This window comes from Mucor velutinosus (genome assembly GCF_035048745.1).
Source record: "Mucor velutinosus strain NIH1002 chromosome Unknown tig00001569, whole genome shotgun sequence".
NCBI classification, from domain to species: Eukaryota; Fungi; Mucoromycota; class Mucoromycetes; order Mucorales; family Mucoraceae; genus Mucor; species Mucor velutinosus.
Window position 1 is genome coordinate 1,573,145 of NW_027041921.1, and position 26,002 is coordinate 1,599,146.

The 26,002-nt window shown below is 39.6% G+C and overlaps 9 protein-coding genes across 9 annotated transcripts; 4 read left to right on the plus strand and 5 right to left on the minus strand.

Moving 5' to 3' along the window:
* Positions 1-290: 290 nt before the first annotated feature.
* On the plus strand, positions 291-611 carry ATC70_012704 (uncharacterized protein; the record flags this gene model as incomplete). Its single annotated transcript, XM_064831875.1, has 1 exon — positions 291-611. One exon carries the CDS (start codon positions 291-293, stop codon positions 609-611), a length of 321 nt encoding a protein of 106 aa, XP_064678155.1.
* A 404-nt stretch (positions 612-1,015) lies between these two features.
* On the plus strand, positions 1,016-2,891 carry RPF2 (rRNA-binding ribosome biosynthesis protein rpf2; the record flags this gene model as incomplete). Its single annotated transcript, XM_064831876.1, has 7 exons — positions 1,016-1,144; positions 1,221-1,290; positions 1,352-1,547; positions 1,618-2,079; positions 2,136-2,331; positions 2,390-2,623; positions 2,682-2,891. The coding sequence occupies 7 exons, from the start codon at positions 1,016-1,018 to the stop codon at positions 2,889-2,891; spliced, it is 1,497 nt and encodes a 498-aa protein (XP_064678156.1).
* Positions 2,892-3,556: 665 nt separating this feature from the next.
* Positions 3,557-4,021, minus strand: ATC70_012706 (uncharacterized protein; the record flags this gene model as incomplete). Its single annotated transcript, XM_064831877.1, has 1 exon — positions 3,557-4,021. The coding sequence occupies one exon, from the start codon at positions 4,019-4,021 to the stop codon at positions 3,557-3,559; it is 465 nt and encodes a 154-aa protein (XP_064678157.1).
* A 4,484-nt stretch (positions 4,022-8,505) lies between these two features.
* On the plus strand, positions 8,506-9,210 carry ATC70_012707 (uncharacterized protein; the record flags this gene model as incomplete). Its single annotated transcript, XM_064831878.1, has 1 exon — positions 8,506-9,210. The coding sequence occupies one exon, from the start codon at positions 8,506-8,508 to the stop codon at positions 9,208-9,210; it is 705 nt and encodes a 234-aa protein (XP_064678158.1).
* A 2,177-nt stretch (positions 9,211-11,387) lies between these two features.
* Positions 11,388-12,822, plus strand: ATC70_012708 (uncharacterized protein; the record flags this gene model as incomplete). The annotated part of the gene is made up of 3 exons (XM_064831879.1): positions 11,388-11,458; positions 11,626-11,815; positions 11,872-12,822. The coding sequence occupies 3 exons, from the start codon at positions 11,388-11,390 to the stop codon at positions 12,820-12,822; spliced, it is 1,212 nt and encodes a 403-aa protein (XP_064678159.1).
* Positions 12,823-15,114: 2,292 nt separating this feature from the next.
* On the minus strand, positions 15,115-15,626 carry ATC70_012709 (uncharacterized protein; the record flags this gene model as incomplete). The annotated part of the gene is made up of 3 exons (XM_064831880.1): positions 15,115-15,315; positions 15,370-15,506; positions 15,560-15,626. The coding sequence occupies 3 exons, from the start codon at positions 15,624-15,626 to the stop codon at positions 15,115-15,117; spliced, it is 405 nt and encodes a 134-aa protein (XP_064678160.1).
* Positions 15,627-16,280: 654 nt separating this feature from the next.
* ATC70_012710 (uncharacterized protein) lies at positions 16,281-18,910 on the minus strand (the record flags this gene model as incomplete). Its single annotated transcript, XM_064831881.1, has 6 exons — positions 16,281-17,562; positions 17,620-18,190; positions 18,243-18,404; positions 18,469-18,539; positions 18,595-18,701; positions 18,761-18,910. The coding sequence occupies 6 exons, from the start codon at positions 18,908-18,910 to the stop codon at positions 16,281-16,283; spliced, it is 2,343 nt and encodes a 780-aa protein (XP_064678161.1).
* Positions 18,911-20,247: 1,337 nt separating this feature from the next.
* ATC70_012711 (uncharacterized protein) lies at positions 20,248-20,760 on the minus strand (the record flags this gene model as incomplete). Its single annotated transcript, XM_064831882.1, has 2 exons — positions 20,248-20,429; positions 20,487-20,760. 2 exons carry the CDS (start codon positions 20,758-20,760, stop codon positions 20,248-20,250), a joined length of 456 nt encoding a protein of 151 aa, XP_064678162.1.
* A 4,535-nt stretch (positions 20,761-25,295) lies between these two features.
* Positions 25,296-25,802, minus strand: ATC70_012712 (uncharacterized protein; the record flags this gene model as incomplete). The annotated part of the gene is made up of 1 exon (XM_064831883.1): positions 25,296-25,802. The coding sequence occupies one exon, from the start codon at positions 25,800-25,802 to the stop codon at positions 25,296-25,298; it is 507 nt and encodes a 168-aa protein (XP_064678163.1).
* Between the last annotated feature and the right edge of the window lie 200 nt (positions 25,803-26,002).

Sequence of the window (26,002 nt, forward strand, 5' to 3'; positions counted from 1 at the left end):
GGAACAGATTTAGCCAAGCTTTCAGACACGGACACTGCTTGAAAGACGGGATCTCTTTCAAACATCAAGCTCAATAAATAGTGTTTTCAGGACACATTCAGGCCACTCTGCCCAATGTTTGATGTACAGTGTTTCATCAGAAATGGACATGATTTAGCCTCCATCTTCATTATTAGAATGCTTCAAGCGTCAAAGGAACAGGCGTTTTTGAAGCCCAGTGAAATTTTTTCATTTTTCATCTTCTTTTGCTCCACCGTGTTATTGAACTTGCAAATCATACACAACTCGTCATGTCAAGTCTTACAGCAACATACAACAACACTGCCAAAAACACCAACAAAATCATAGAGGTACCTCTTGACGGCAGCAAAAGCTTGACCGACAGCATCTTGAACTTGAAAGGGCAAGTCAACACATTTTTGACGCAGACATTAGAGCAAGAAAAGCAGACCAAAGTAACAACTGTGGAAGAAGACGAAATTGAAAAGCAAAAGCAAGAAGAGCAAGCTGGCGACGATGAAGAAGAGCAAGAGCAAGATTCCCCAATGACAGTAGATAAACCAGAGCTCGTTGAAGAGCAAGCATCAAAGAAGTTAAAGACAGACCCGTAGTAGAGATGAAGTCTCTTTGTAAATACGCAATAAACTGACTCTTACGAAACCCATTTCATTGTTATGCCCAAGTCCATAAAAGTACATTAGGATTCCAGACCCGAATGTAAGCTAAAACATTGCAGCCATTAAAGAAGTATACAGACAGAGAGGGGAGAGAGGGGCTGTATAGGTTTGTTTAACCAAGATCAGAGCCGGACTTTTTAGTGGTTCGTGTCTGATGCTATTTAAATATACAGCTACAACTTGCCTCTTTGCTATTTTCTTCTTCTCTTTCTTTCTTCTTTTCATACATTTTACCTTCTCTCTCTCTCTCTCTCTCTCTAGATAGAATGTAAGTATACACAGACATCAACATGTAAACATGTATCCTTGAACATCTGTCGTTGTAGCATCAAATCACCATGGCTTTCTTTGTCCGCCCCTCTAAATATCGCCACGTTTATGGTACTTGTGCCAAGAGAGATTTCTGCTATGACAATCTTCGTGTAAGCGCTAATGCTTGGGATACCAACATGGTTAAGGCCAATCCTGTAAGTGTGTATTGTGCTGGAGGAAAAAAGGAGAGGGAAAGAAAGGGAAATATTAAAACGGTAGTACAATAATTAGTTGTTCATTTCTGTTAACTGGCAAGCATCTGGTGGTGGTGCATTTGCTGTTATTCCTCACTCTCAAGTTGGTAAGATGCTTTGGCTTTATGGCAAATGAGTTGGACGGGCTAAACTGACATTGCAATATAGGTAAATTGCCTGACAACTATCCTCTCTACCGAGGACACACTGGCCCTGTCCTTGATACCGACTTCAACCCCTTCAACGACTATGTGATTGCTTCCGGATCTGAGGATAGTAAAGTTATGATTTGGAACATCCCCGAAGAGTACGCCGAAAACCAAGAGGAGGTTACCCCTGTATTGAAGTTATCTGGTCACGGCCGGTAAGTAGGATGCTGTTGAGAGATTGGGTTCTAGGAAACAATGCATAACATTTTGTTTCTTTGCCCATAGTAAAGTTGGCCATGTTCTTTTCCACCCCGTTGCTGAAAATGTGTTGGCTTCTGCCAGTACTGATTTGACCATCAAATTGTGGGATATCGAAAAGGGTGTTGAGAAGCAAGAAATCACAGGCCATGGTGAAATTATTCAATCCATGGCATGGAACTACAATGGTTCTCTTATGGCTACTACCTGCAGAGACAAGAAGCTTCGTGTGTTTGATGTCCGTGCCAATGAAATTGTGCAAGAAGGTCCTGGCCATCAAGGTATCAAGGGCTCGCGTGTCGTGTGGCTCGGTGATACTGATCGCTTGGCTACCACTGGTTTCTCTCGCATGAGTGATCGTCAACTGAACTTGTGGGACTCTACTAATTTGGCCAAGCCCATCAAATCTGAATTCATCGATACCTCCTCTGGTGTCATTATGCCCTTTTATGATGCTGATAACAAAATGTTGTACCTCGCCGGAAAAGGGTAAGTGAATCTATGCAACTATCAACTCCTTGTTAACATCTCCCTGTTTCATGTAGTGACGGTAACATTCGTTATTATGAGTATGATAACGATGCTTTGTACCTCCTTTCTGAATTCAAGGCTATTGAACCTCAAAGAGGTATGGGTTTCTTGCCCAAGCGTGGTGTCCATGTCAATGAATGTGAGATTGCTAGAGCCTACAAGGTTGGAACTACCTTGATTGAACCCATTTCTTTCACTGTCCCTAGAAAGGTAAGCGCTAGAGCCATCTGCCACAATGATGCCCATCTAAACGCACTCTTCACTCTAGTCTGATGCTTTCCAATCCGACATTTTCCCTCCTTGTGCCAGTGATGAACCTGCTCTCACTGCTGATGAATGGTTCGAGGGTAAAAATGCTGATCCCAAGTTGATTGATCTCGAGTCTGGTTTCACTGCCAAGGCCAAGAAGGAATTCACTCCTTCTGCACCTGCTGAAGAAGTCAAGCCTGATACTGCATCTGCTTCTTCTGGATCTGCTAGTGCCAACGCTGGTGACAAAAATGTAAGTATAGCCTGGTAGTTGTAATAGAGAGCGTGTAGTTGAACCTGTAAACATGTAGGCCGAGGACCAACTCAAGGATGTCAACAAGGAGAATGAGGAATTAAAGAGCTTGGTTGCTCAAAAGGACACAAAGATTCGTGTTCTCGAGATTGAACTCGATAAGCTTCGCACAGAGTTGGCTGAATTGGCTTTGGCCAAGAAGAACGAGGAACTCAAGGCTGAAAAGCTTGAAGAATTACCTCACTCTGGCAATGCTTTGGCCGAGTAAGGAAACTACAAGAGAATGCGAGAGAAATATATCTATTATTCCATATTTACAATATAGTTACAATATGTCAAAGAACTCATCTAATTAATTAATCCACCCCCTTTTCTCCTCTAAACGAGTCTCTATATTGCACAACCACCAGAAATCATGGAAACATTTGTATTGTACATTTTGTATATATGAATCCAAGATTATGCTACTATTTCTTTTTGAACGATGAAAGGAATAAACCACTATATACATTTCATTATGAAAAACTACTCATCCTGGATGTTGATCCATGTCTGTCGTTCAGTGAGTCTAATTTGAATAATCATAACAGAATAAAGGATTATTTACCAACTCTCAGTAGTGGGTGCCATTTGGGGTTCCCTGCTATTTTGGGACCCAGATTTACATGACACATTTTTAAGCGATTTTTACAAAATCCACAGGAAAACAAAGATATTTATTAATGAAAATGCAACTATTGATGGTAAAAAAGGCTCAGTTAGAAGTGTTGCAATTTTCTTCTTTTCGTTTCTTCGCAAGGAAAAAAAGCGCCTTTTTGGAGCTCGGTGCCCAAGCGATCCAAAGACCAGTGGCGAGTGTTGAGCACCTTTTGTAGGGCGCCTACAGCAGAAGTGGGGGAGAGACCAAGATCCAGCTGAAGGTCTTCAACGGAATCAATGATTTTTTTTACGGATATTGAACCATTTTCTGTCGTCTTTTCTCCATTTAGCGCCCCACTTGTCTTCTAATTCTTGAACAGACCAGAATCCATCTCGACCTATTGTCCACTCGTCCCAAAGATCACACACAATTGTCACTTGTCGACTCATTTTGTATAACGGTACACCTTCTTGATTGTATGGAAGTGAAATAGTTGCAACTGCGGCATTGTTGTAACCTGGTGGTGGTGGGCTTTGTTGGGATTCTTCCGAAAATTGTTTTGAATGCGATACATCTTCTGATCTTGGCAAGGCAGAGGTTTTTGCGACAGCGCCTGTTGTCGCTACTGCTTGGTTCCCTTGCTCCATTCTAAAAGACAGTTGCAGTTGCTGCTTTCCGGTGACTATATTGTCAAACACTTTTTGCATTTGCTGCTGGATTTCATCCGACTTCTTTTGACGTTCTTTCAATTCTCGCATTGTATTTGCTATACTTCGGTTGATGCTGGAAAGCTGCTCTTGTACTTCAGGCGCAAATCTTTCAATAATTAATGAATGGGGCACTTCATTTTCTTCAACGTGAGCTTTTGCTTTTCTATAAATAAAGCAAAAAGATCAGACACACAGTTTTCATTTTTTTTTTAAAAAAAAAGCTTTATACCTTTGAAATTCTAGAAAGAGTGGGTTTCTGATTAAATTTCAGGAACAAAAGTACAAACTAAAAGCGAAAAAAAAAGTTCTTTCAGGTGTTAATTAACCAAAAGAATAAATATATTTTTTATGATAAGGCCTTGGATAACGCACATATCATTAGAATGTATTAAATCCTAATATTTTTTATGTAAATGTCAAATATACACACTTGGAACGAAAACTGGAACCCAAAGATCAATAACACTTGTTATTTGACAAAGTATTGGCTTATAACAAAAGTTATCACTCCAATCGGGTTCCAATTTTGCTGGGAACCCAATTTTTTTTTTGGAACCTCCAAAAAAAATACAGTCGACGAAAAAAGGTTGGCCCAATAAAAAAAAATAATTGGTCAGCTTGAAATGAAAATGAGCCACCGATTTTGAAAATGGGTCGGCCAATGAAAATGGGTCATAATTTTGAAAATGGGTCGCTAAGACAAAAATGGGTCACTGTTTTGAAAATGGATCATTTAATACGAAAATGGGTCACCAATAAAAAAATGCAATATGAGGACTAGCCAAATTCTCTCTTCTTTTTCTCTTCTTGAATTTTTTTATATTGCTTATAACATGAACGAAGAATACAATTTTGACAGTAAGACAGTACCTGTGATGACACAATCATATATGAACTGGGAAGAGACTGCAGCAGTAAATGCAGCACAAAAAGAAGCTAAGAGGAAGACCAAACCTCACTCCGAAGAGCCCCCCACCCCTTGATGTAGTAAAAAAGGAAAGGGGATCATACATCATCAAGAACGAAGCAAAGGTAGTCAATTTGATCAATTTATTGTAAGAATTTGAGAATATGTCTATCAGTGAAGCGGGTACAGAAAGGTAGGGCTCTCCAAGTCAACAGCTATTCGTAAAGTCAAGCAGTGGAATCAAATGACAAGCGAAATAGTTGAAAAGGGATTCCCTGATTCTATCGCAACCAAAGTAGGAAAGGGACGGCCAGCAATACTCAAAGACGAACATACTGTATTTATCTTTGAGCTGCTGGCTAATGAGCCAACATTGACAGTCGAAGCTGTTACAGACAACCTGTCAAAAGAATTTAGAGATATACAGATCACACCCTTAGATCAGTGGAAAATCATATGAATGATTTGTAAAAATATAAAAAGAGGTTTCTGGCCAAAATGTCGAAATTTTACATATTAAAGTCTCACAAAGATGATTTCAGAGGTTGCTTTGGATTGATAGAAACATTTTGATTCAAGATATACCATAGTAAAAGTCTTCACTATCAAGATGAAAAATGCGATCGTTTGATTTTCGATGAAAACCATGAGGGGTACCTCATGCTTTTTGGTCGATTTTTGACCATGTTTTTTTTGGTCCCCAAAAAGTCGAGCAAAAGTGTTGGAAAGTAACTGCCAGATGAGAGCAACCATTTGGGGCTATTCTGACGATCTAAAACGGCCTTGAACGCAAGAAAACGCAGCTCAGATGCACTCAAATTTTGCTGTATTAGGCACACTCTTGACTAAAAAGGGATCATATTTGTATGCTACTTGCCCGTATATGAAGTAGCTACGTGTATATGGATGTAGAGCATCACATAAGAATCAGATCCACAGATAATATAAAGGGTTTTCATGTGTAAGTGGAGGGTCAAAATGAAAGTAGTAGTATTTTGATAAGATACGCAAGAGCAATCGGTAGCGCAAGCTGCAGCCGTGCAGGTTGGTTCTCACCGAAGCGAAGCGAAGGTAGAGGGCCATCCGAAGCATAAACATTCGTATTTTATAGTGCTAGTCCTCAATATCATCCTTATCATCTTCATAACATTCCTTTTTAGAGCCTTTATGGTAGTGTTTAGGCTTTGTAGTAATAGAGGTTGTGCCAAAGTAGCCAATAGCATTTGCTCTTGTAGTGAAGATTCCATCTGTTTCTGTACAGACAGATATGGTAAAGAGCTTAGTATCCGTTTATGTCAACATGGCTACAGCAGAGATTTCGGTGGTTGGTTTGACGAGCGCCATAGTAATTATATCTATAAAACATGCTTGAGTCGTTGTTGTTGTCTCGATAAAATTTGGTGCAGTTGTTGTTGTTGTAAATCTCTCGATTAGGGTAGTTGTCGTAGTGGTGTTGTTTACTTGGATAGCTGTAGTCGTAACAGTTTCTAATTGAGCGGCGGTATGACTCTCTATGAGCATTGTTGTTGTTGTGGATGTCTCTGTCGCTACCTGTGCCTTTGTCAAAGTCGTGCTTCCACTGGCTACAGTAACCTTGAGCTAATTCTGCTGCTTAGCACAGTTGTTGCCAAAGATGTAGCGCAAAGCCAGAAAAGCGCAACTTTTTGCATCATTGAGCTTTATTCGTTGGTGCACATCAAAATGTAACGTTGTCTAGAATGACATGCGAATATTTTGATAATCTCCTTTCTTGTCGCAGTTGACACAACAACGAGCATACAAAGCCATATCTTGATAGTGTCGGAACACGGTAGCGTCTTGAAACAGGATGTTTCGTCAGGGAATCGCAGCCTTTAGCTCTTCATCGCAAGTTGCTCCCTGCATGCCTGTTTATTGGAATAAACGTTGGTCCAAAAATATCTTGATTTGCGAGAAATTTAATCGTGATTGACAAGAATTTGATAGTGTTTATTAGGCAACAAGCTCTAGTTCTGTTTGCAAACATATTCCCTAGACGCTAAAGGTCATTATTCCACATATCATAGCTTCTTTGCGTCTAGCTTCGATATCATCTGTAGTATCTTTTAACCCTTTTTAATCAAAGGAGTTGCGCAGTTTGCGCCTCTCTTCTTTAAGATAAATCACAATCGAAGGCAATCCTTCCAATATTGCTTATCTCTTTCTGCTTTTTTATCTAATCGTTAAGTGTTCTTGAAGACAGCAAAGATGGAAAGAGACTTGAAGAAACTGCCTTCAAATGCATACTCGACTGTGTGGATGTGTACGGTCAGATATGAGATTCCTCATATACAAACTACACAATGCCTACAATGAGGTTATTATAAGAGAGCATTCTTTCTTCGGGAACCCTGGAACAGTAAACAACTTCGCTTTCTAATGTTACTCATCAACTAATGAACAACATTTGCAGCATTTCTTCTTTCTTGTTATACGTTAACCGTAAAAACCAAACAATGTAGCAAAAATTACAGCACTCTCCTCCCCTTCAATAGGCAATTGATACCAAAGCTGCTGAGACCAATTGGAGGCTTTCTTATGACACAAATCAAGCTTTGGTGAGATGTGTAGTAAAGAAGCAACGAAAAACATATGGTAAAAGTATATCAAATGTTTATCCCCTATATCTTGAGTGTAAGGATGTGATACATGAGTTTCTGAACCTCCGTATGTTATGCGTAGCTACTATTGCTGCTGCATCCTTCCTTGGCAAGAAAATCAAGTTACGGATACATGGTCATTATGGCAGAACCCCACTTGATCTGCCATGCTACAGGCCCTGTTTGGACACAAGAGCCTGACCTACATCGAGTTCCGATCTGCAGCAACCATCTTGCCATGATTGGCTATACCATGAATTTTTGTTTGACTGTCCGATTGATTTGCGGTGCCCGGGACATGGATGGTCTGTTAAATATCCATAATGAGTCTTTAACGTATCATCCTCTTTTTCGTGATTGCCAAAGGTATGTATAAGAGATAATGAGAGCAAGGGGAAGCAAGCGATAGATAGATGATGATAGCATCATAATGGATGCATTCTATCTTTAAAGGATGGCATCCATGATTTAATCGAATGAAGAAACATCGGCAAGTTCAATCATCCATCAGAGACATCCAGCACATCCACCAGCAATATAATGCATCCATCCTTTGGTAACATCATATCCACATCGATACACTAGACATGCATCCACATCAGTACTCATCATAGCAATCGATCTATGCTCAGTTTTTTTTTTGGCTTGACATGGCTTGATCTGATCATCCTGTCGCTCTAAATGTTGGACATGTATGCAATCTTACAAGCTCAACTATGAAAATGTCAAAATATCAGTGTTCAAGCCAAAGGATCCTCACTAGCTAGCTGGGCAGTGCAATGCAGACCTATTCAACACTATCAGAGTTACAATGCGGGTTAGTCACACCAAGAGTGAACAGTTTTGCATAAGCACCTGCTCCACATTTGACAAATCAGCATGACAATGGATCCATTTTCTTTATTTGATTGAATACATGATGAATATCACATCTATCTGAAGCAAGCGCATTAGTAGATGCATAAGGATCAGGATACTAATCAATTATGGGGTTTTTTGTAGCTATAATGCCCCACGCACCTAGAAACAGCTTCATTGCTCCTGGCGTCTCTCGCTTCTCTCGTTCTGCTGCCTACTCCAAGAAGGCTCAGTACAAGCGTAAGCAAACCGCTGTTGCTGCTCCTGCCAAGGCTGCTGCTACCGATAAGACTGTTGAGGTTAAGGGTGGTAAGAACGGTAACAACCGTACCGTCCCTGCTCAAAAGGCTTCTCGTTTCTACCCCGCTGAGGATGTCCCTCAACCCAAGGTTGGTCGCAAGGCTGCTGCCAAGGTCAGTGTCCGTGCCTCCATCACTCCCGGTACTGTTGTCATTCTCCTCGCCGGTCGTTATCGCGGAAAGCGTGTTGTTGTCTTGAAGCAACTCGACTCTGGTCTCCTCCTCGTCACCGGTCCCTTCAAGGTCAACGGTGTTCCTTTGAGACGTGTCAACCAAGCTTATGTCATTGCCACCTCCACCAAGCTCGATATCGCTTCCGTCTCCATTGATGCCAAGTTCAACGATGCTTACTTCAAGAAGTCTGCCAAGACCGAAAAGGCTTTCCTCGAAGGCGAGCAAAAGAAGGCTGCTTTCCCCGAGTCCAAGGCTGCTGACCAAAAGGCTGTTGATAAGGCTCTCCTCGAAGTTGTTGCCAAGACTCCTTTCCTCCGTCAATACTTATCTTCCAACTTTGGTTTGAACAAGGGTCAATTCCCTCACAACATGAAGTTCTAAATGTTGTAGTTTTTTGATTATATAGCTTTGAGAAATGAAACAACACTCTTTTTTCTAAAAATAAAATTTATACAAAGAAGGGAAATATTGAAGGTTATTTGTTACATTCATTCGCTTACTGTGTGCATTGGGAGACCTGTCAGGATGTTTATAGCGGATCAAGATTAGGCACTGGTTTATAGTGGTTGCTAGTGCTTCTATGCAAAGAGAATGGACTATAATCTCAGGCCAATCGAGGGCTTTTCAAATCATATTAACGCTTGCGCCATAAGGCAAATGATGCTTTGTTTACGTCGATCATACCAAGCAACATTTGTGTACTACAATGTAGATTGCAACGCATGTTATGCACTACTCATTGCTCCATCGGATCAAAAGCATTTAGGGAACCTAGCTATACCTCGCACGTCCCCAGAAACGCCATTTACTCTGTTATATTTTGCACAAATGTCATAGCAGCACGTCCTCATATTTTCATCCTTGTGCAAACCTTTATGTACTGCCAACTCCCAGCATCAATTGTCCAGACGTTATGCGGTACCCAGCATTCGAGGGAGAGAGCATTTATTTTGTGATTTAGGTAGATCAAGTTGGTTTCACGAGTCAATGAACGAACAACGACCTTGCCAGATGAACTGACTCGGCAATGGACGGCCCCAAGCCCAAGCAGACAAACCGAGCAAGCAAGAAGGTCATGAAAAGATATTACTGGCCTTGCAATGTCAATTATAGCGTACAGTTCTTAGCATACACGCTTATCATTCAATAGACGCAGTCATTTCACTTTTTGAGCGTTTACCATCATATGAAACTCTCTATAATTGGCCTGGAATTGTAAACCCAACTCTTGTATGATGCTCCACATTTATATCAACAAAAACAATTGTGTACAGGCATATAGCATACGCTTGTTACCTCTTGCTACTTAAAGGTGTGCTGAACACAGCAAAACTTGGGTGCATTCGGGTCGTGTTTTCTCGCGTTAGAAGCCGTTTTAAGCAGCCAGGGTAGCACTAAACAGCTGTTCTTGCCTAGTGGCACCTTGCTGACGCTTTTGCTCAACTTTTTTGGGACATAAAAAATATCGACCGAAATCGACAAAAAAAAGCATGAGGTATCCCTCATGGTTTTCGTCGAAAATCAGACGATCGCGTTTTTGACCACAAAAACGAAGACTTTTACTAAGGTATATATAAATTCAAAATGATTCTATCGATCCAAAGCAGCCTCTAAACGTTTGTTTATGAGGTGTTTATATGCAAAATTTGGACATTTTGGCCAGAAACCAAATATCCTATTTGCAGAAAATGCTCGACATTCTCAGTCAAAATATCTTTTTTTCATTCATACCATTAGATGCATCTTGAAAAGTGCTTTTAGAGTGCATTAGAAAGTGTGTGATGATTATCACTACTTACATAGTCGAATTTAGAAAAATAGTTAAATCAAGTCGAGAAAAGTTAAAATCTGGCCAATCTGGAGCTCAACGTAAATAAAGTTTAAATTGACCTTGATGATGCCGACTAGCAAGAAGGGTATTTCTCGTTTAATCATGAAGGCAATCGATGCTTGTCAAGTTATTGAAAAGGGGACTGCAAGCTGTAAAGTACTGAATTTTAGGCTGTTTAATTTCTGCCGCTTAGGATAGAAGCCTTTATATCTGATCGGCGTAATTGCTGAGAATTGATCATCCATATGCGAAGCATAACGTACATTGCAAATTGCCATTTGAACACACATTATGCATTCACAACTATAGGGTGGAGCATGGCCCTCACTGAGCATTAGGAAATAAGGCATGTGTACATAAATCTGTAATTAAGCAGTTGACTACTGTCCCTGATGAAAACACTATCAAAAAGTATACTACAATCACCCATGATTTGAAGTAAGCTGATTACAGGAAATTTGAATGCCGTATCAGCCAAACAAACCATCCTAGGTGTTATGGCCCATCTCCCTACAAACTACTATCAACACCACATTGAACACACGTTTCTCATGTTGCTTTCCTTCTCTCTGATGCCATTTGAGAAATCCCTATTATAGAAAATGACATCACAATGAGCGGTCCATTTGCATCCATCGAAGGAAAGCCAAAGATGTTGGGACAAAAAGCCCGAATATTTTTCCATTTTCCAATTCTCTTTTTCTTTATTCTTTTCAAATTATCCAAAATGAAAATCTTTGCCTTGTCTGCTATTGTTGCCACAGTGCTTGCCACTGTCTCTGAAGCTGCTGTCTCCAGGTAAATTATCATCTACATTTGACATGTGGGCTCCCCCCTATCACTTCGGGCTATATTGGCAAGGTAGATTATGCATGAGTAATCAGCATAATTCCCGCCTTTTGTCTAGCTCTATATGTTTTATGCAGGGATCTTTATTTATCTAACGCATACAAATATTTGTCTAGAATCGCCATCAAGAAAGTAGACGAATCCCCCTCTGAAAAGCTTCAACGTTATGCTCATACCGGTGAATATTTGACACAAAAGTACTTTGGTGCTAGCCGTTATCAAGACAAGAGCGTTACACCTTTCCAAGTCAAGCCTGATGGCAGTGTTGAGCATGGTGTCCCTATTTCCAACTACATGAACGCTCAAGTAAGTAAAATGATGTACATTGTCAAATGCGGACCCTCTGACGCCAATGTTTGTAGTACTACGGTGATATTGAGCTTGGTTCTCCTCCTCAAACTTTCTCCGTCGTATTCGATACTGGTTCATCCAACCTTTGGGTTCCTTCTACTCACTGTAACTCTATTGCCTGTTTCATGCATCGCCGTTATGATTCTACTCAATCAGAGACTTACAGAGAGAATGGCACTGATTTTGCTATTCAATACGGCACTGGCTCTCTCGAAGGGTTTATATCGCAAGACACATTGCATGTTGGTGGCATCAAGGTCGAGGATCAAGGCTTCGCTGAGTCTGTCAAGGAGCCTGGATTCACTTTTGCATTGGCCAAATTTGACGGTATCTTTGGTCTTGGCTATGATACTATCTCTGTCAAGCAAACAGTCCCCCCCTTCTATCACATGGTCAACAAGGATTTAGTCGATGAACAGCTCTTTTCTTTCTGGCTTAACGATATCAATAAGGGAGATTCTGATAATGGCGGTGAGCTTGTGTTTGGTGGTGTCGATCCCGACCATTTCCATGGCAACATCACATGGGCACCAATCAGAAGAAAGGGTTATTGGGAGATTGAGCTCGAGAACATCAAGTTTGGTGATGAATACATTGATTTGGATCCTGTTGGCGCTGCTATTGATACTGGATCCTCTCTCTTGATTGCTCCTTCCACCGTTGCTGACCTGATCAACCATGAATTGGGTGCTGAAAAGAACTGGGCTGGTCAATACACTCTCGACTGTTCAGTCGTCCCTACTCTTCCTGAATTCTGCTTTGTATTCAATGGTAAAGACTTTTGTTTGAAGGGCGAGGACTACGTGCTCCAGGTTCAAGACCAATGTATTTCTGGTTTTATGGGTATGGATATTCCTGAACCTGCTGGTCCTCTTTGGATTGTTGGCGATGTCTTCCTTCGTAAGTTCTACAGCGTTTATGATCTTGGTAACAACAGAGTTGGTCTTGCCAAGTCCAAGTAAACCAGATAGTCTCTTCGTGTCCTCTTTTTCTCTCCATTCCATTCTATACAATACAGTGCAAAGTAAAATAAAGTCATAAATTATGCCCACTCATGGTGTCTAGATTCTGTAGAGCAACACATCATTGGTATTCAGCAAATGTTACTAAAGAAATCCCAACAATCCTTTCATATTAAGATGACTTTGAAGATTTATTTCATATTGACATATAATTTATACTAAATGCTATCAGACTTCCAGATGTGTTGTTTGTAATGCGGCTTCCTCTCGAAAATCTTTGTAGAATGATTTCTTCAATACTCTTGATATCATTTCGGTTCTTTTAAATGTGTGTCCATCGTTACCCAATCTAGAATGCTCTGCTAACTGTCAACACAGATTGGGATAAATAGTAGTGAACTCTGTGCAGCAATCATCAATGGAATCGAAAAGCTGAAAACGACCTATTGCTTTATCCTGAACAGATACAGGCTTACCATTGGCATGGATTGCATTTGGCTTAGCTGTGACCCATCTCAAGTTATCCACTCTATCGTCACAATGAAATCCGTTGATGTGTTCTACGTAGCAGTTTTCTTCAGGCAATCTGCTCGTTTAAACATGTAAGCAACGATGATATGGGCTTGTTCAGCGGATGGTTTTTGTGTAGTTGAATGCATGGTTTTGCAGGAGTGATCTTGACACTATGTTACGATTTCTTACGCTATAGGCTCTAGAGCAGCACTATAGACAGAACAATGTTGAAGAAAAGAGGATCGTCAGACAAACGACTCATTTCAAACAAGCAATTAAACGATATGAATGTCATTGCCATATCATTGGAATCATTCTCTCTTAAACGGTTCTACCGTTACTGCCCACTTGATTCAGTACGAGTTATTGCTTGCATCTTGCTCTCTAATGGATAGCTGAGAACCATGTCTCATCGTACAAGAGCATTCCTCGATACTTTTATCAATACACCATTCAGTTAATAAGCGTGTATATAAATAGACGTCTTGATTCACGTTGGATATACTATGAGAAACAATATATAGAATTCTCACGTTTACATCCGAGGGCTGTAATAGGGGTTTTACATTCATTCATAACCATTACAGGAATTCCTGTTAACATTACTTTCTCTCATAGTATATCTGATGATAATTACCTCTTTAACAAGTTCTGCGTGCTAAGGATCTTGGTAACAACAGAGAAAATCTGATGACGCCAGTTCGTTTTGATTTATAACACACAATGCAACGTATTGTGAAGATGTTGGTGATTGAATCAAATTTACTGTACACACTTCAAATGATGTTGAATACAATCAATACACCTCGTGCCAATTGATTGTGAAAGAACAACAAAAATAGCAAGTTCTATTCATTCAACTATCTAAACTATACACTTTTGGGTTTATAACAACAAAATCAATCGCGAGAAGGTGAGTGCATCTCTGATTGCAAAAAAAAAAAGGGTGTGCAGGTATCGTTTCTAACACCTAACACTCCAAAAAGGTCCAAACCACCATGTCCATAAGCTAAGGCGAGAAACCGGAAAAGCCATTCCTCAATGCAGTGATCAGTATCGCCTGATTGCTCTGAACTTGATGCAAATGTACACGAAACCAATGCACTACCTTTGCTGACTATTACTATTGTACGACTGCCATGAGCTGAAGAGTGTTTTACATGGATTCGTTTCATTATCCCCTATTCAATGCCACAAATTTCGCTATAGAAAGACGTCTGAAAATTAAGTGTTTTATAGCAACAAGTTGCTGCTGAGTGCTTCCTGCTGGAGGCCATCTCAGTGCTGCGAATGTCATTAATGCAAGGTACATAACTGCCTAACATTGATAACATTTGAGAGCATTTATGTTACATGGATTAGTGTTCCTACTCAACGTGTGTCCAGGTCAGAGTATTTGCATCCAAAGCTCAATGTAAACCTGTTTTTAACAGCCATGATAGTGACACTGCGTTTACAGCATCAATCTATCCATCATTGCTATAAATAGATGTATACTACATGCAAATATAAGCTATGCTTCTGGTAAAAATAGAATGAGTAGGAACAAGAGTGTGAGTCTTGATTTGATGTCTCTGCTAAAGTGCCTACGTTTTATGAATTGGTGGAACGTACCACAACTACAGCGATCACACAATATCATTTAGTTATATTCAGCTAATTTTACAAGCTTCAGCAAGCATCAAATGAACTTTTGTCATACATTGAGATGAAATTATGCTTTATTGTAACGAATTGAATGAAAATTCATGAAAAATGAGGTGATGATGATGGATACATTTACAAAAGAGATGCAAAAACAGCAATGAGAGCAAGTGCGCCTACAGCAAATGAAACCGGCGCAGCATTAGAGCCTGCAGCAGAAGTGGCGCCAGTAGATTTGGTAGGCTGAATAGCTGCTACAGATTTGCTAGCAGCTGATAATGCAGAGTAAGCTGAAGCTTGGTATTGAGAAGGCAATTGACTGACTTGTTGAGAGGCCTATTATTTGTTTTATCAGTACACTGATCAATTTACAAGCTTGATCTAACTTACAGCAGAGATATACGAGTTAATGCCAGCAGGATTCTTGAGCAAACTGCTTACAGCATCAGCAACACCACTGGGAACACCAGAGAGGTTGCTTGGCATAGCAGTGGGAAGAGTGGCGCCGTTAGCAGTAGTAGGAGTGGCTGCTTATGGAATCAGTATGCCGCTATTTATGAGCTCGCACGATAGAATTTACCTGATTGAGCCATGACCACAGAGCCAGCAGTAGCAAGAGAAGCGACAATGAGTGAGGACTTGACCATATTTAATTGAAAATACAGAGAGGAAGAGAAAGATAATGTAGATCACTTATGATGCTCCACTTATTTATAAACATTGATTTTAGGAGATACCAAATGCTGTGCGACCAACATATTCAGTTTAGTATTAAAAGATTTGCACTGGTAACACTCTATTTGGTTTGGCTTAAAGTGAACGATCCACTCAATACTGTTTGGGTATGACGATTTGTTATTTAGAGAGACACATCAGTACGTACAGTTGTTAAAGACAGTGTACATTGATAGAATACAATGGTTCTAGCCTCTTTCTAATTGCACGGATCAAGGTTAAGGGAGCGGCTGTCAATTATAACCGTTGCAGTCTGAACGGAGAGTGAGCTTATATATAGTGTGGGTGAGTGCTCAAGGAGATCCTAAAATAGATAGTTCCACGTCTAGGATCATCATTCGTATATCAGATCTAATATATATGTTCAATGCAGGCTAATGTACCATGTATGAAATACATGGCAATTTGGGAGTTCAGTATCTGATTTGAACCACCTTTTATTGTGATTTATACTGTACATGTCCAATCATTAGATCAAAACAGTGGGTAATCGAGTTACTCAAGCTTAATTAAACAGGAGAGTCTATCTTATTATATTCATTGTACATAGTGAGTCTATTTACGAGCTAGTTGATAGCAATGCCAGTATCCAATTTCTCTATTTTTTGAGCCTTGTCGTGCCATCGCTTGCAAATGAATCGTACTGCTGAATCGACATCCCAGTGAAAGCAAGGAAAACGATCTATTGGCGTACAAGGAGCGTTAGAGATAGGATTGCATGCATGACTTCCAGGAACGCCCGTATTAATAGCTGATCCTGTTTCCAGGTCATAAATGAAATTGCTTGATTCTAGGCCTTCTTGGTGATTGACAACGATGTGTTGCATGGGCAATTTAGGCGAGGCTACTGCTGAAGAGGAGGGTATTTGGTAATCATTTGCAGAGGCCAAGGAAACAAGGGAGCAATTGCCTGAGCTCTCTGATCCAGATAGCGCGCAGTAGGAACCAAATCCAGCATGGAGTAATGCACGACGAACAGACTCACCTTGCAATCCGGAAAAATGCCATTCCACTGATCTGCCAGCGTATTTATCTACTGTATCACGGGTGGTAGCAAGAATTTGAAGTGCCGTTGCATCCAATCGACAGACAGCGCTGAAATCGAGGATCAAGGCTTCTAAAACCGGCAGTTGCAAAGCATCGAAATCATGTGTTTGTGCACTATGATTCCAAGCACGATCACTGTCGCTCTTGTTCATGTCAGCCGTGTTTCCGCACCTTGTTTTTTGTCTTACTGTATAGACAATAGCATCCGAGATATGCTCTGCGTTGGGGTAGAGGAGAGAATCGCATAGTTTGAGTATAAGAATACCTGATGGCACGGGAGCGATATAGTCCTTAAAGTTGGGGTCCGCTGCATCGACATACACATAGTGTCTATCTTTGTCAGAAGAGATATTAGTGGTTGTTTTGTTGCCCTGAGCATCCAAATACATTTCTGTTGTGGTTGGCTTATTGCCATCATTGGTTGAAATTCTTGTCAGTGTCTTGATGGGTGGTCGGGCCAGTTTATAGAGCATCAAGATCAAAGATAGACCCACAGCGGCGTAGATGCCGGTTTCTACGTCGACAAAGATGGTGACTAGGACAGCACCAAGCCATACAAAGAATTCCGTAGAGCTAGCATGCCATAGCTCCTTGAGGTATTTACTTCCGGAAGCAATATCAGAAACAGCATGAATTACAACGGCGGCGAGAACAGCGTCAGGGATATAGTAAAAAGCAGGAGTAAGGGCGTAGAGGGCCAATACAACAATTGCGCCAGAGAAAACACCTGCAATGGGTGTCCTTGCACCAGATCTCGCCATAATCGCTGTACGGCTAAAGGCACCGGTAGCAGGATACCCACTATACATTGTTGTTAGGCTCGTTCTTTATGCAAACTTTTGTGCGTTTCCGTTTTACCCAAAGAATGACCCCACGATGTTACTCACGCCAATGGCCAATATTTCCTGATCTGGACTAATCTGGTAATCATAGATTCTTCCAAATGATTTGGCTACAGAGATGTGCTCCAAAATCAAAATGAGGACAATGGACGGAAGAATGCCTCCAGCTTCTTGGAGAATATCAAAGCGCAATGTAGGAATGCCCATCGCATCAAAGCCAGCAGGCACCGATTGAATTACAGAGATGGGGCTCTTTGATTTGCCTCTACAGATCATAAAGGAGATGAATGTGCCCACAATGACAATCAGGCCGTTTCTCATGATGCCGAACAAAAAAACAGCCTTTCGAAGCGCCGGTGATTTAGCTGTATATCTGCCGCAAGCAAATCGAATTGTGTATAAAAACACCAGCGAGGCTAGTCCAAATGCAACATCCAGATGAGTGTGAGGCAATTTAGCTAGCACATTGCCAAAGATCAAATAGGGCGATTCATGTGTTGAAACATCTGGAATGCCAAACAACTTGGGGCATTGACTAAGAACAATCGTAATAGCTGACCCGGTCATGTATCCCGCAATGGCAGGTTCTACCCTTAAATTGTCAGTTTGGATGTAAATTTATAGCGTGCTTTGACTTACCAGGTATGAAATCCACGAGAATACCCAAGCGAAGAAAGCTGATAATAAGCATGATAATTCCAGCAAACAGACCGAGAGTAACAGCAATCTCAGAAGGTGTAATGCTAGGATCAATCTTGATTACGGAATTAACAACGGAACTAACTAATAAGGATACCGTGGCTAAATGGAATCAGACATGTCAATGCGGTGTTGATTGTTTGTTTTCATGTACTGCGCTGCTTACATATGGGGCCAATACTAATGTCTTTGGATGTGCCAAAGAAACAGTAGAGTGACACGCCGACAAACGAAGTGCTATTACATCTTATTAGCTAAACTGATACGAAATGGTAAGATACGTAACACGTACTATAGTCCGTATTGTGGATCAAGATTGGCAATTTTGGCGTAAGCCATGCTTTGAGGCACAATGACAATTCCCACTGTAACACCGGCAATGATGTCTTGTACCAGCCACTGCAGAGAAAGTTGATTCAGCGTGCCTTGAATTATTCCTGGCAATGCAAGCTACTTACAGTCAAATTGTACCTGTGGATCCATTGAAAGATGGGAAATATGCTTGCAAAGTAGGTTTTGAGGAAGTTCGGCATCTGTCTCAAGAATTTCTTTGCTTTGATCTTCAACGGTATTGGTGTGTAGTCGATGATAATTGTAGTATCTTTCATTTTTTTTTTTAGGACGTGAGTATGAAGAAAGAGAAAGCTGAAGAAATTCAGTTACAAGTTGGGCTGTATTTATATTACATGTGTCAAAAAAAAAGGGATATTGATAGGCAGTGGACCTTTTGTTAAAGGAGGTGTGGTGTGTAGGTCAGGAGATACGTTAAAATAACATGATATCTTGGTAACCATGGTAGTCGTCGAGCCAAATTAAAATGGTATGTGTACCTGCGTTTTGTTATGCTCCTAATGACCTCTCGTCGTATTTGCAAATAAGTAGAGTCGCGTATGTAATCTTGCGAGAATACTAGCCTTTCCACTCTATGTAAATGTACAATCTATGCAGCGTTATGCAACCATGTATGCTATTGTAGAGAGCAGTGTTTTGTCGGTTGTATCTTTAATATTAAAAATGTCACTATTCTTTAATCTAGTCGTTTATTAAACGATGATTGTCCAGGTTGGTTGATGGTACATTATTTCACAAATCAACGTATGCATGTATTAAGCCAGTGTAACGGCTTTCAGCGAAACAACACCTCCACGACTGTACAAAATGCGCCATGATGCAACTCAAACTAATGCAATTTTATAGAAAATTCAAGGCTACATGTCATTCCATTCATTCGACTTTAATTTTGTAGTATGAGAATTCGTTTGTGTACGTGCAATGCTGTTCTTTATGTCAGTAACGTTTTAAAATCGTTATAAATATAGATTTTGTGGATTCAGCAAAAAATATACCAAAAGAAATGCTAGAATAGTACGCTAGCTTGATTTTGGGAACAATAATCAGCCTGCTAAATGGCCAAAAGGAATACTGTCGATAATCTGAGGACAGGTATGCTGCCTTAATTGAAGGATCGCTTCAGCTACTATAATTTGACGAGTTGCAATGGATCCTATATCAACGATAATAAAGGCACATGTTGTTCCGACCGCCAATGCTACAATCAACCATCGCTTGAATTCCCTTGCCAAGCATTCATATATGCTCCACATACGTACTTCCAAGGATACAACAGTATGATATGCAGGGAGAAGGCTTACCACCTGGTCAAAATGACACTCAGATTCTGCTATATTTCAAAATTTCATTCCGGGTAACGTTGTGCTCAACCCTACAAGATGTATCGTGAATTCTGTAACTAAAACTGTGCATAATTGGAAACTCTAAAGCAACCGGAAAAAGGGATAATAACCATTATATACATATACATAGATATATATATATATATATACGTTGCTCTGCATGCACTACATGATACCGAGTCTTTTCCATTATGTAATTTGAAAAAAAAGGGATTAATTTATGTGAGCTGTTAAACATAGGAGTCTTTTTTCTATTCTACAAACCCTCTAGCATATACGATTTTACCAGATACGCCCTCAAGGCCATTCTTTGACAATGCCTTGATTTGAAGCACATCAGGATCAGTCAAATCAAAAGGACTAGTGATATTGTATTTCCAAGCAGGTTCAAATCCAAATGCTGTATAGTAGTCCTTGTGGCCAAGTACATTGACTGACCGAAAACCCAACTCGGTTGCCTTTCTAATGCCTTCTTCAACTAATGCTTAACCAACGCCAGATGCTTGATGCATTGGATCAACAGCAAGTGGAGCCAACACTAGGCTTGAGTGATCACCAATTCTGCTTGTAGTGAACAGGATATAGCCTATGGCGACATCAGCCTCATTTCTTGTAGCAACGAGGGAAAGCTCCGTGATCCATGCGCTCTTGTTTTCGCGAAGTTTATTGACCAATTTTGTTTCATCTTGTTGCCTGAATGCGGCTGCAATTATTTCTCCAACTCGGTCATAATCATTCTCATTTTCTTGTCTTACAAAAATCATTGCAATAAGGTTTAATATCTGTATGAAATCAGAGATGAAAGTGGCCCTGAGCACTTTGTGTAAGATAAATTCTGCTCATAAACCGCAGCAGATTACCTTGAAGCGGCGACTTTGCAGCCTGGGCCCAACACTTCAGGGCAGTCTTGGTGGAGCATTCAATCTATAGTCTTAGCATGGTTTGATTGAATGATTCGATAAATATCTAATCATGAGCATCAAATGAAGGTTATTCTTTATGCAACTTTTTTTTTTATGGAAAATGGCATTTCATGGCGAGATAAATGCTAAATTTGCATGGTAGAACCAATGGTCGAAACCAAAAGTGATTGATACAATGCTTGATGAGCATTAAATTACTTTAAATGGGTGATTCCTTTTTCGCTCTCGGTAAGAGCATGGAAATTTTGCATTGTACAAAGCCTTTCGGCTCCGGGATGCAGCACGTTTGGATCTTGACTATTTACTATTCTTATTACTGCTCGATCAGCAACATTATTTAGAGAGCCAAGCAGGAAAGTAGCCTATTCTTTCTAGAATTGACAATTTACAGCACCTGTTGAAACAAAACTTTCTGGTTTATCATAATAAGGTAACTCGTTAGAATAATTTATAATAAGTAGAAAGTACTATTTTATTGATACATATGGTGCTCGTGTTTATAATTCCTGTGATGAAAAAATATTCTCCCCTTTTAACTCTTGTATGTAAGTCTGCTGTCGTGCGTAGAGGTAGAAATTTCAAAGTAGTAGACTTATTATATGTGTTGTGCCAGAAGGGCTACAACTGTCTATAAAGATTAAGGTATTCTTGATGGGTAGATATGTCTGTGTTGTGCAACAACATGGACAAGCTATGATGATTGAAGTGCATCTCAGCTATCTAAATACTGAGGTTCACCAGATGTGATAAGCGTTGTACAAGATAAATTGCAGAACTTAGAATAAATAGAATAACTCTTGTCTTCATCAATAAATTTTTAGTTTTTGTGTCTGATCTTATTCAAATAAGTCTTTTCTTGTTTTTATAATATCGAACATTTTTTATAAGCTACAGATAATAATCCTTTTATTCTTTGTGCTTAACAATATGTATAAAAATATAATATATATATATGTATATAAGTTTAAAGTTAGTCTTTATTGGTTTGCAAATGGATTTGATATTTATACAGGTTTAAATGTTACATTCAAGTCTTTGTGTACCTGACACTACTTGGAGAGCTAAAACTTCTGTGGCAACTACATTTCATGTTATTTGAAAAAGGATTGAAAAAAATGATGCCAATTTCAATCAAGTTTAAAAAACATCCCCCACATGCCACAGTTTGACACATGCTAGATTAAATAATTACATCTTATTTAATAATTTTAAATAAAGCACTTGAATTATATTCATTTGATTACCCTTTTATTACAAATACAAAATCACGGTATTAAATGACAGATCAATAGAAAATCAACTAGTTAAAATTCTTCGGTTCCTGAACCTCTGAGCCAATCAAATCGCTTGAAAACTCCGCTGACCTAAAAAAATTTTTGCGAGGGTTTCCCCCGGTTTTGATGTGAGGCAAAATTTTAAGCGCCGCTATAATAGCAATATAGCCGCCGCTATCATCAAGCTTCCCCCAAGTGCTAGAGCATGCCTTACTTACATCACCTAGCTTTAAATTCAGGCATTGAGACCCTCAATCATCACTAAAGTAAGTAGTGATAACCAAGTGGAGGCGGCCTATCTACCTCCTAGCCTCGGATAAAGTCTTGTTGAGCTTCAGGGATAGGCACATCCACACAACGTAAAAAAAGGTATGCTTCAAAGAAACATAAAAATAATAAAAGAATGAAGAAAAGAACATACCACTATAGGAGTAGTAGTAGTATGTAGGCAAAAAAGGGATACTCACACAAAGTGAGTCAAAGAAAAGTATAACAAATACAACATCAGAGACGTTCAGAACATCTCGTTGTTGTTGCAAAGAAAGTGCATACATGAGCAACATGCATGGTAATAGTCGGATGTAAAGCAACACAACCAACAAAAGAAGAAGAAAAACGTAACAAAGCAAACATCATGAATGCATTATCATGAGAAAGGAAGCAATAATACAAGCGTTCAAAAAAGTTTTATATCATTGCGACCAGAAGAAAGAAGACACTTACCACTCACCACCACCGTAGATAGACCAGAGGATACGCAATCACCGGATATTGAACAAAGAACGAGCATGCACCATACACAGTAGATCAGGAAAGACAATATTAGCAGCAGCAGCAGCAGCAACATCAGCACCATAAACAAACCAAAGAAAGAAGAACGACATCAGAGACCAGACAAAGACCAAAGAAGCTATCGCCAGACATGATAAACCAAAGACGCAGACAGCAGAGATACCAGGGAAGTAATGGCGGCAACACTAACGTCAACCGGGCAAAAAAGTTATCAAAACCTAATAAACAAATTCGATTAGTGCTGATTCTACATCTTCCAGTGCTCGTTATCAAATGGTACCTACTATATTCCACATTAAAAGAGTAGTATCAAGTTCTTCTAACAGTACAAGACAGCGTTATCGGAAGCTAGAGTGTTGTTATCAATCAAACGGTTTCTAAAACCACCATGGTTGATACTAAAACGCGTTTTGCAAAAAGGGTAAAAAACGGGGGCATGGAAAAATGAGAGGGCACCCTATTATCGGACGTCACGACAAGTAGATTTAGTCTCAGCCTTGTATCTAGCAGCCGTAATTGCGGCAATTTAATCTGAAATTGTGCAGTGGTATTTTAGTGCTCAGACTTGACTTGATCTCACATCCTTTAAACGTTTTTGCTAAATTTGACTATGAAAACTGTTGTTGCCACATCCAACTTTCTAATACATCTCTAAAGGGCTAAAGAAGCTGCATCAAATGGTGCTGATTACTTTCAGCTTTCAGACCAAAAATAATGAGCAATTTTCAAAAATATGAAAACAGGTTTTCCATGGATATGTCAAAATTTAGCATATGAAAGTTTCATAGAAAGAGTTTCCAATGTTGCATTTCATCTGTACGATCAATTTGGTTTGATATGAATTATAAGAAGAGTCTTCACTTTTGACGTGAAAAACGCGATCGTTCGATTTTCAAAAATTTTCCCTTGCTAATACTCATGAAAAAACGAGGATTTTCGTGGATTTGCAACGGCCCAAAAAAATTGAGATAAAGCATCAAGAAGTAAAGCCTAGCCAAGAGAAGGCGTGTGATGCTATTCCAAGCGCTCAAAACGCTTTGTGGCATGAGATATTCGTGCTTGAAAATAGCTAGATTTGAACATAATTCGACCTAAAACGACGGTGTAGTGGGTTGCGTTGCCAGAAGAGTAAGTGCTTTACACTTCTGTCTAATGTCCCTGATGTTCTGCATTGTACGGAACTCAATCTCTAAGTTATCGACGCTTTTATTCTTGCAGTGAAATTAGGTTTGAATAGATTTGACAGAAAAAAAATAAAGCAATAGTAAAATACAATAGAACTCAACTGTATTTTATTTGTGTATAAAATGAACTGAAGATCCTGGAATTGAGTAAAAAAAGAAGAGTATTTATACATTTGCAACTAGCTTGTAGGATTAGTGATGTTAGAGAGCAATAGATGCTGCTATTGCGATATCTGGCAAACGTTGCTGATGTGATGAATTCGTAATAATAAGTCGATGATAATAATCAGTTGTCAACTGTATCTAAAACGAAAGCAAAGAGCTTCTTTATTACAGGGCATCTAGCTTGCTTAAATATGGTAGATCCCTGGTCAATGACTACTACGTTGAGATGGTATATAAATAGCAGGCCACTGGGGCCTTATGGATTGTTGGTATAGCTTGTTGAGAGGCCACCTAAGTCGATATGTTTCATGTAGTGTAGTAGGTGGATCTCGATATCTTGACATTGGGGAGATTGAATGTATTGTAGTTCCTGAGGCACCTGTGCACACACAATTGACTGGACTTGTAAACATATATGTGATGTGATACGATAAACATCATCTACGCTGCTACACTGTAAAAGGTGGCTTGAGGAGAAAGTGAATGTAGCCTAAGATGCATGCTTGTATGCAACATGATGTTTGATTTAAAGTGGTAATCAATGCAAGAGCACTGGCCATAAGGGTCGATTTGAGTAACCTTGATGGGCTTGGGTGAGCTATCGTCATAGCATGTTTTAATGTAACCTTGATGGTTTAAAGTGTGATATTTGTTATTGAAGTATGGAACCCTTTATCTGGGATATTGTGCGACTATGGCAGCGGGGCATAGTTGTCATATTTGAATATGCTTGTTATTGATTTAATTCTATTTGGATAAAGATACCATCACTTATTACGACCATCATGGGTGTGATTGAATACACTGTGATCAGGAGCGATTCATTCACACGATGTGCGATATAAGCATGCATCTTTGCTTTAGTATTTTTAAATGGGTTTTTGATGTACATTTGAGCGCTTTCATTAATAGATCCAAATAACATGAATTTGAATGAGTGCTATTTGATGAACTTTGGTTTTCAGTTAAGTTGCGTTTGGGTGGCTATTTCATTACATGATCTTTGTCTGGTCTTTGTTTGGTCTTTGTCTGATTTTTGTCTGGTCTTTGTCTGGTCTTTGTCTGGTCTTTGTTTGGTCTTTGTTTGGTCTTTGTCTGATCTTTGTCTGATCTTTGTCTGGTCTTTGTCTGAACTTTGTTTGGTCTTTGTCTGATCTTTGTTTGGTCTTTGTCTGATCTTTGTTTGGTCTCTGGTTTTTCGATGGTGCTGGTATTGCTGCTGCTGTTGCGAATCCGGTCTTTCCTGGTTTACTGTCTTTGGTGCATGCTTGTTCTCTGGTTTATTTGTGGTTGTGGTAAGTGGTAAGTATCTTCTTTCTTCTGGTCGGAATGATATAAAACTTCTTTGAACGTTTGTATTATTGCTTCCTCTCTCGTGATAATGCATTTTATCATGACGTTTACTTTGTTGCGCTTTCTTCTTCTTTTGCTGGTTGTGTTGCCTCTGTGGTTTGACATGAGACAACATTAGTCATTATGTTGTAGTGCAAATTTATACCACCATTGCTTTTGCAGTTGTGCGTGTTTGTGCTACTCTACATTCGACTATTTACCATGCACTTTGCTCATGTATGCAATTCTGTTGCAACAACAACGAGCTCTTTTGAACATCTTTGATGTTGTATTTATGATATGCTTTTCTTTGACTCGCGTTGTGTGAGTGTCCAT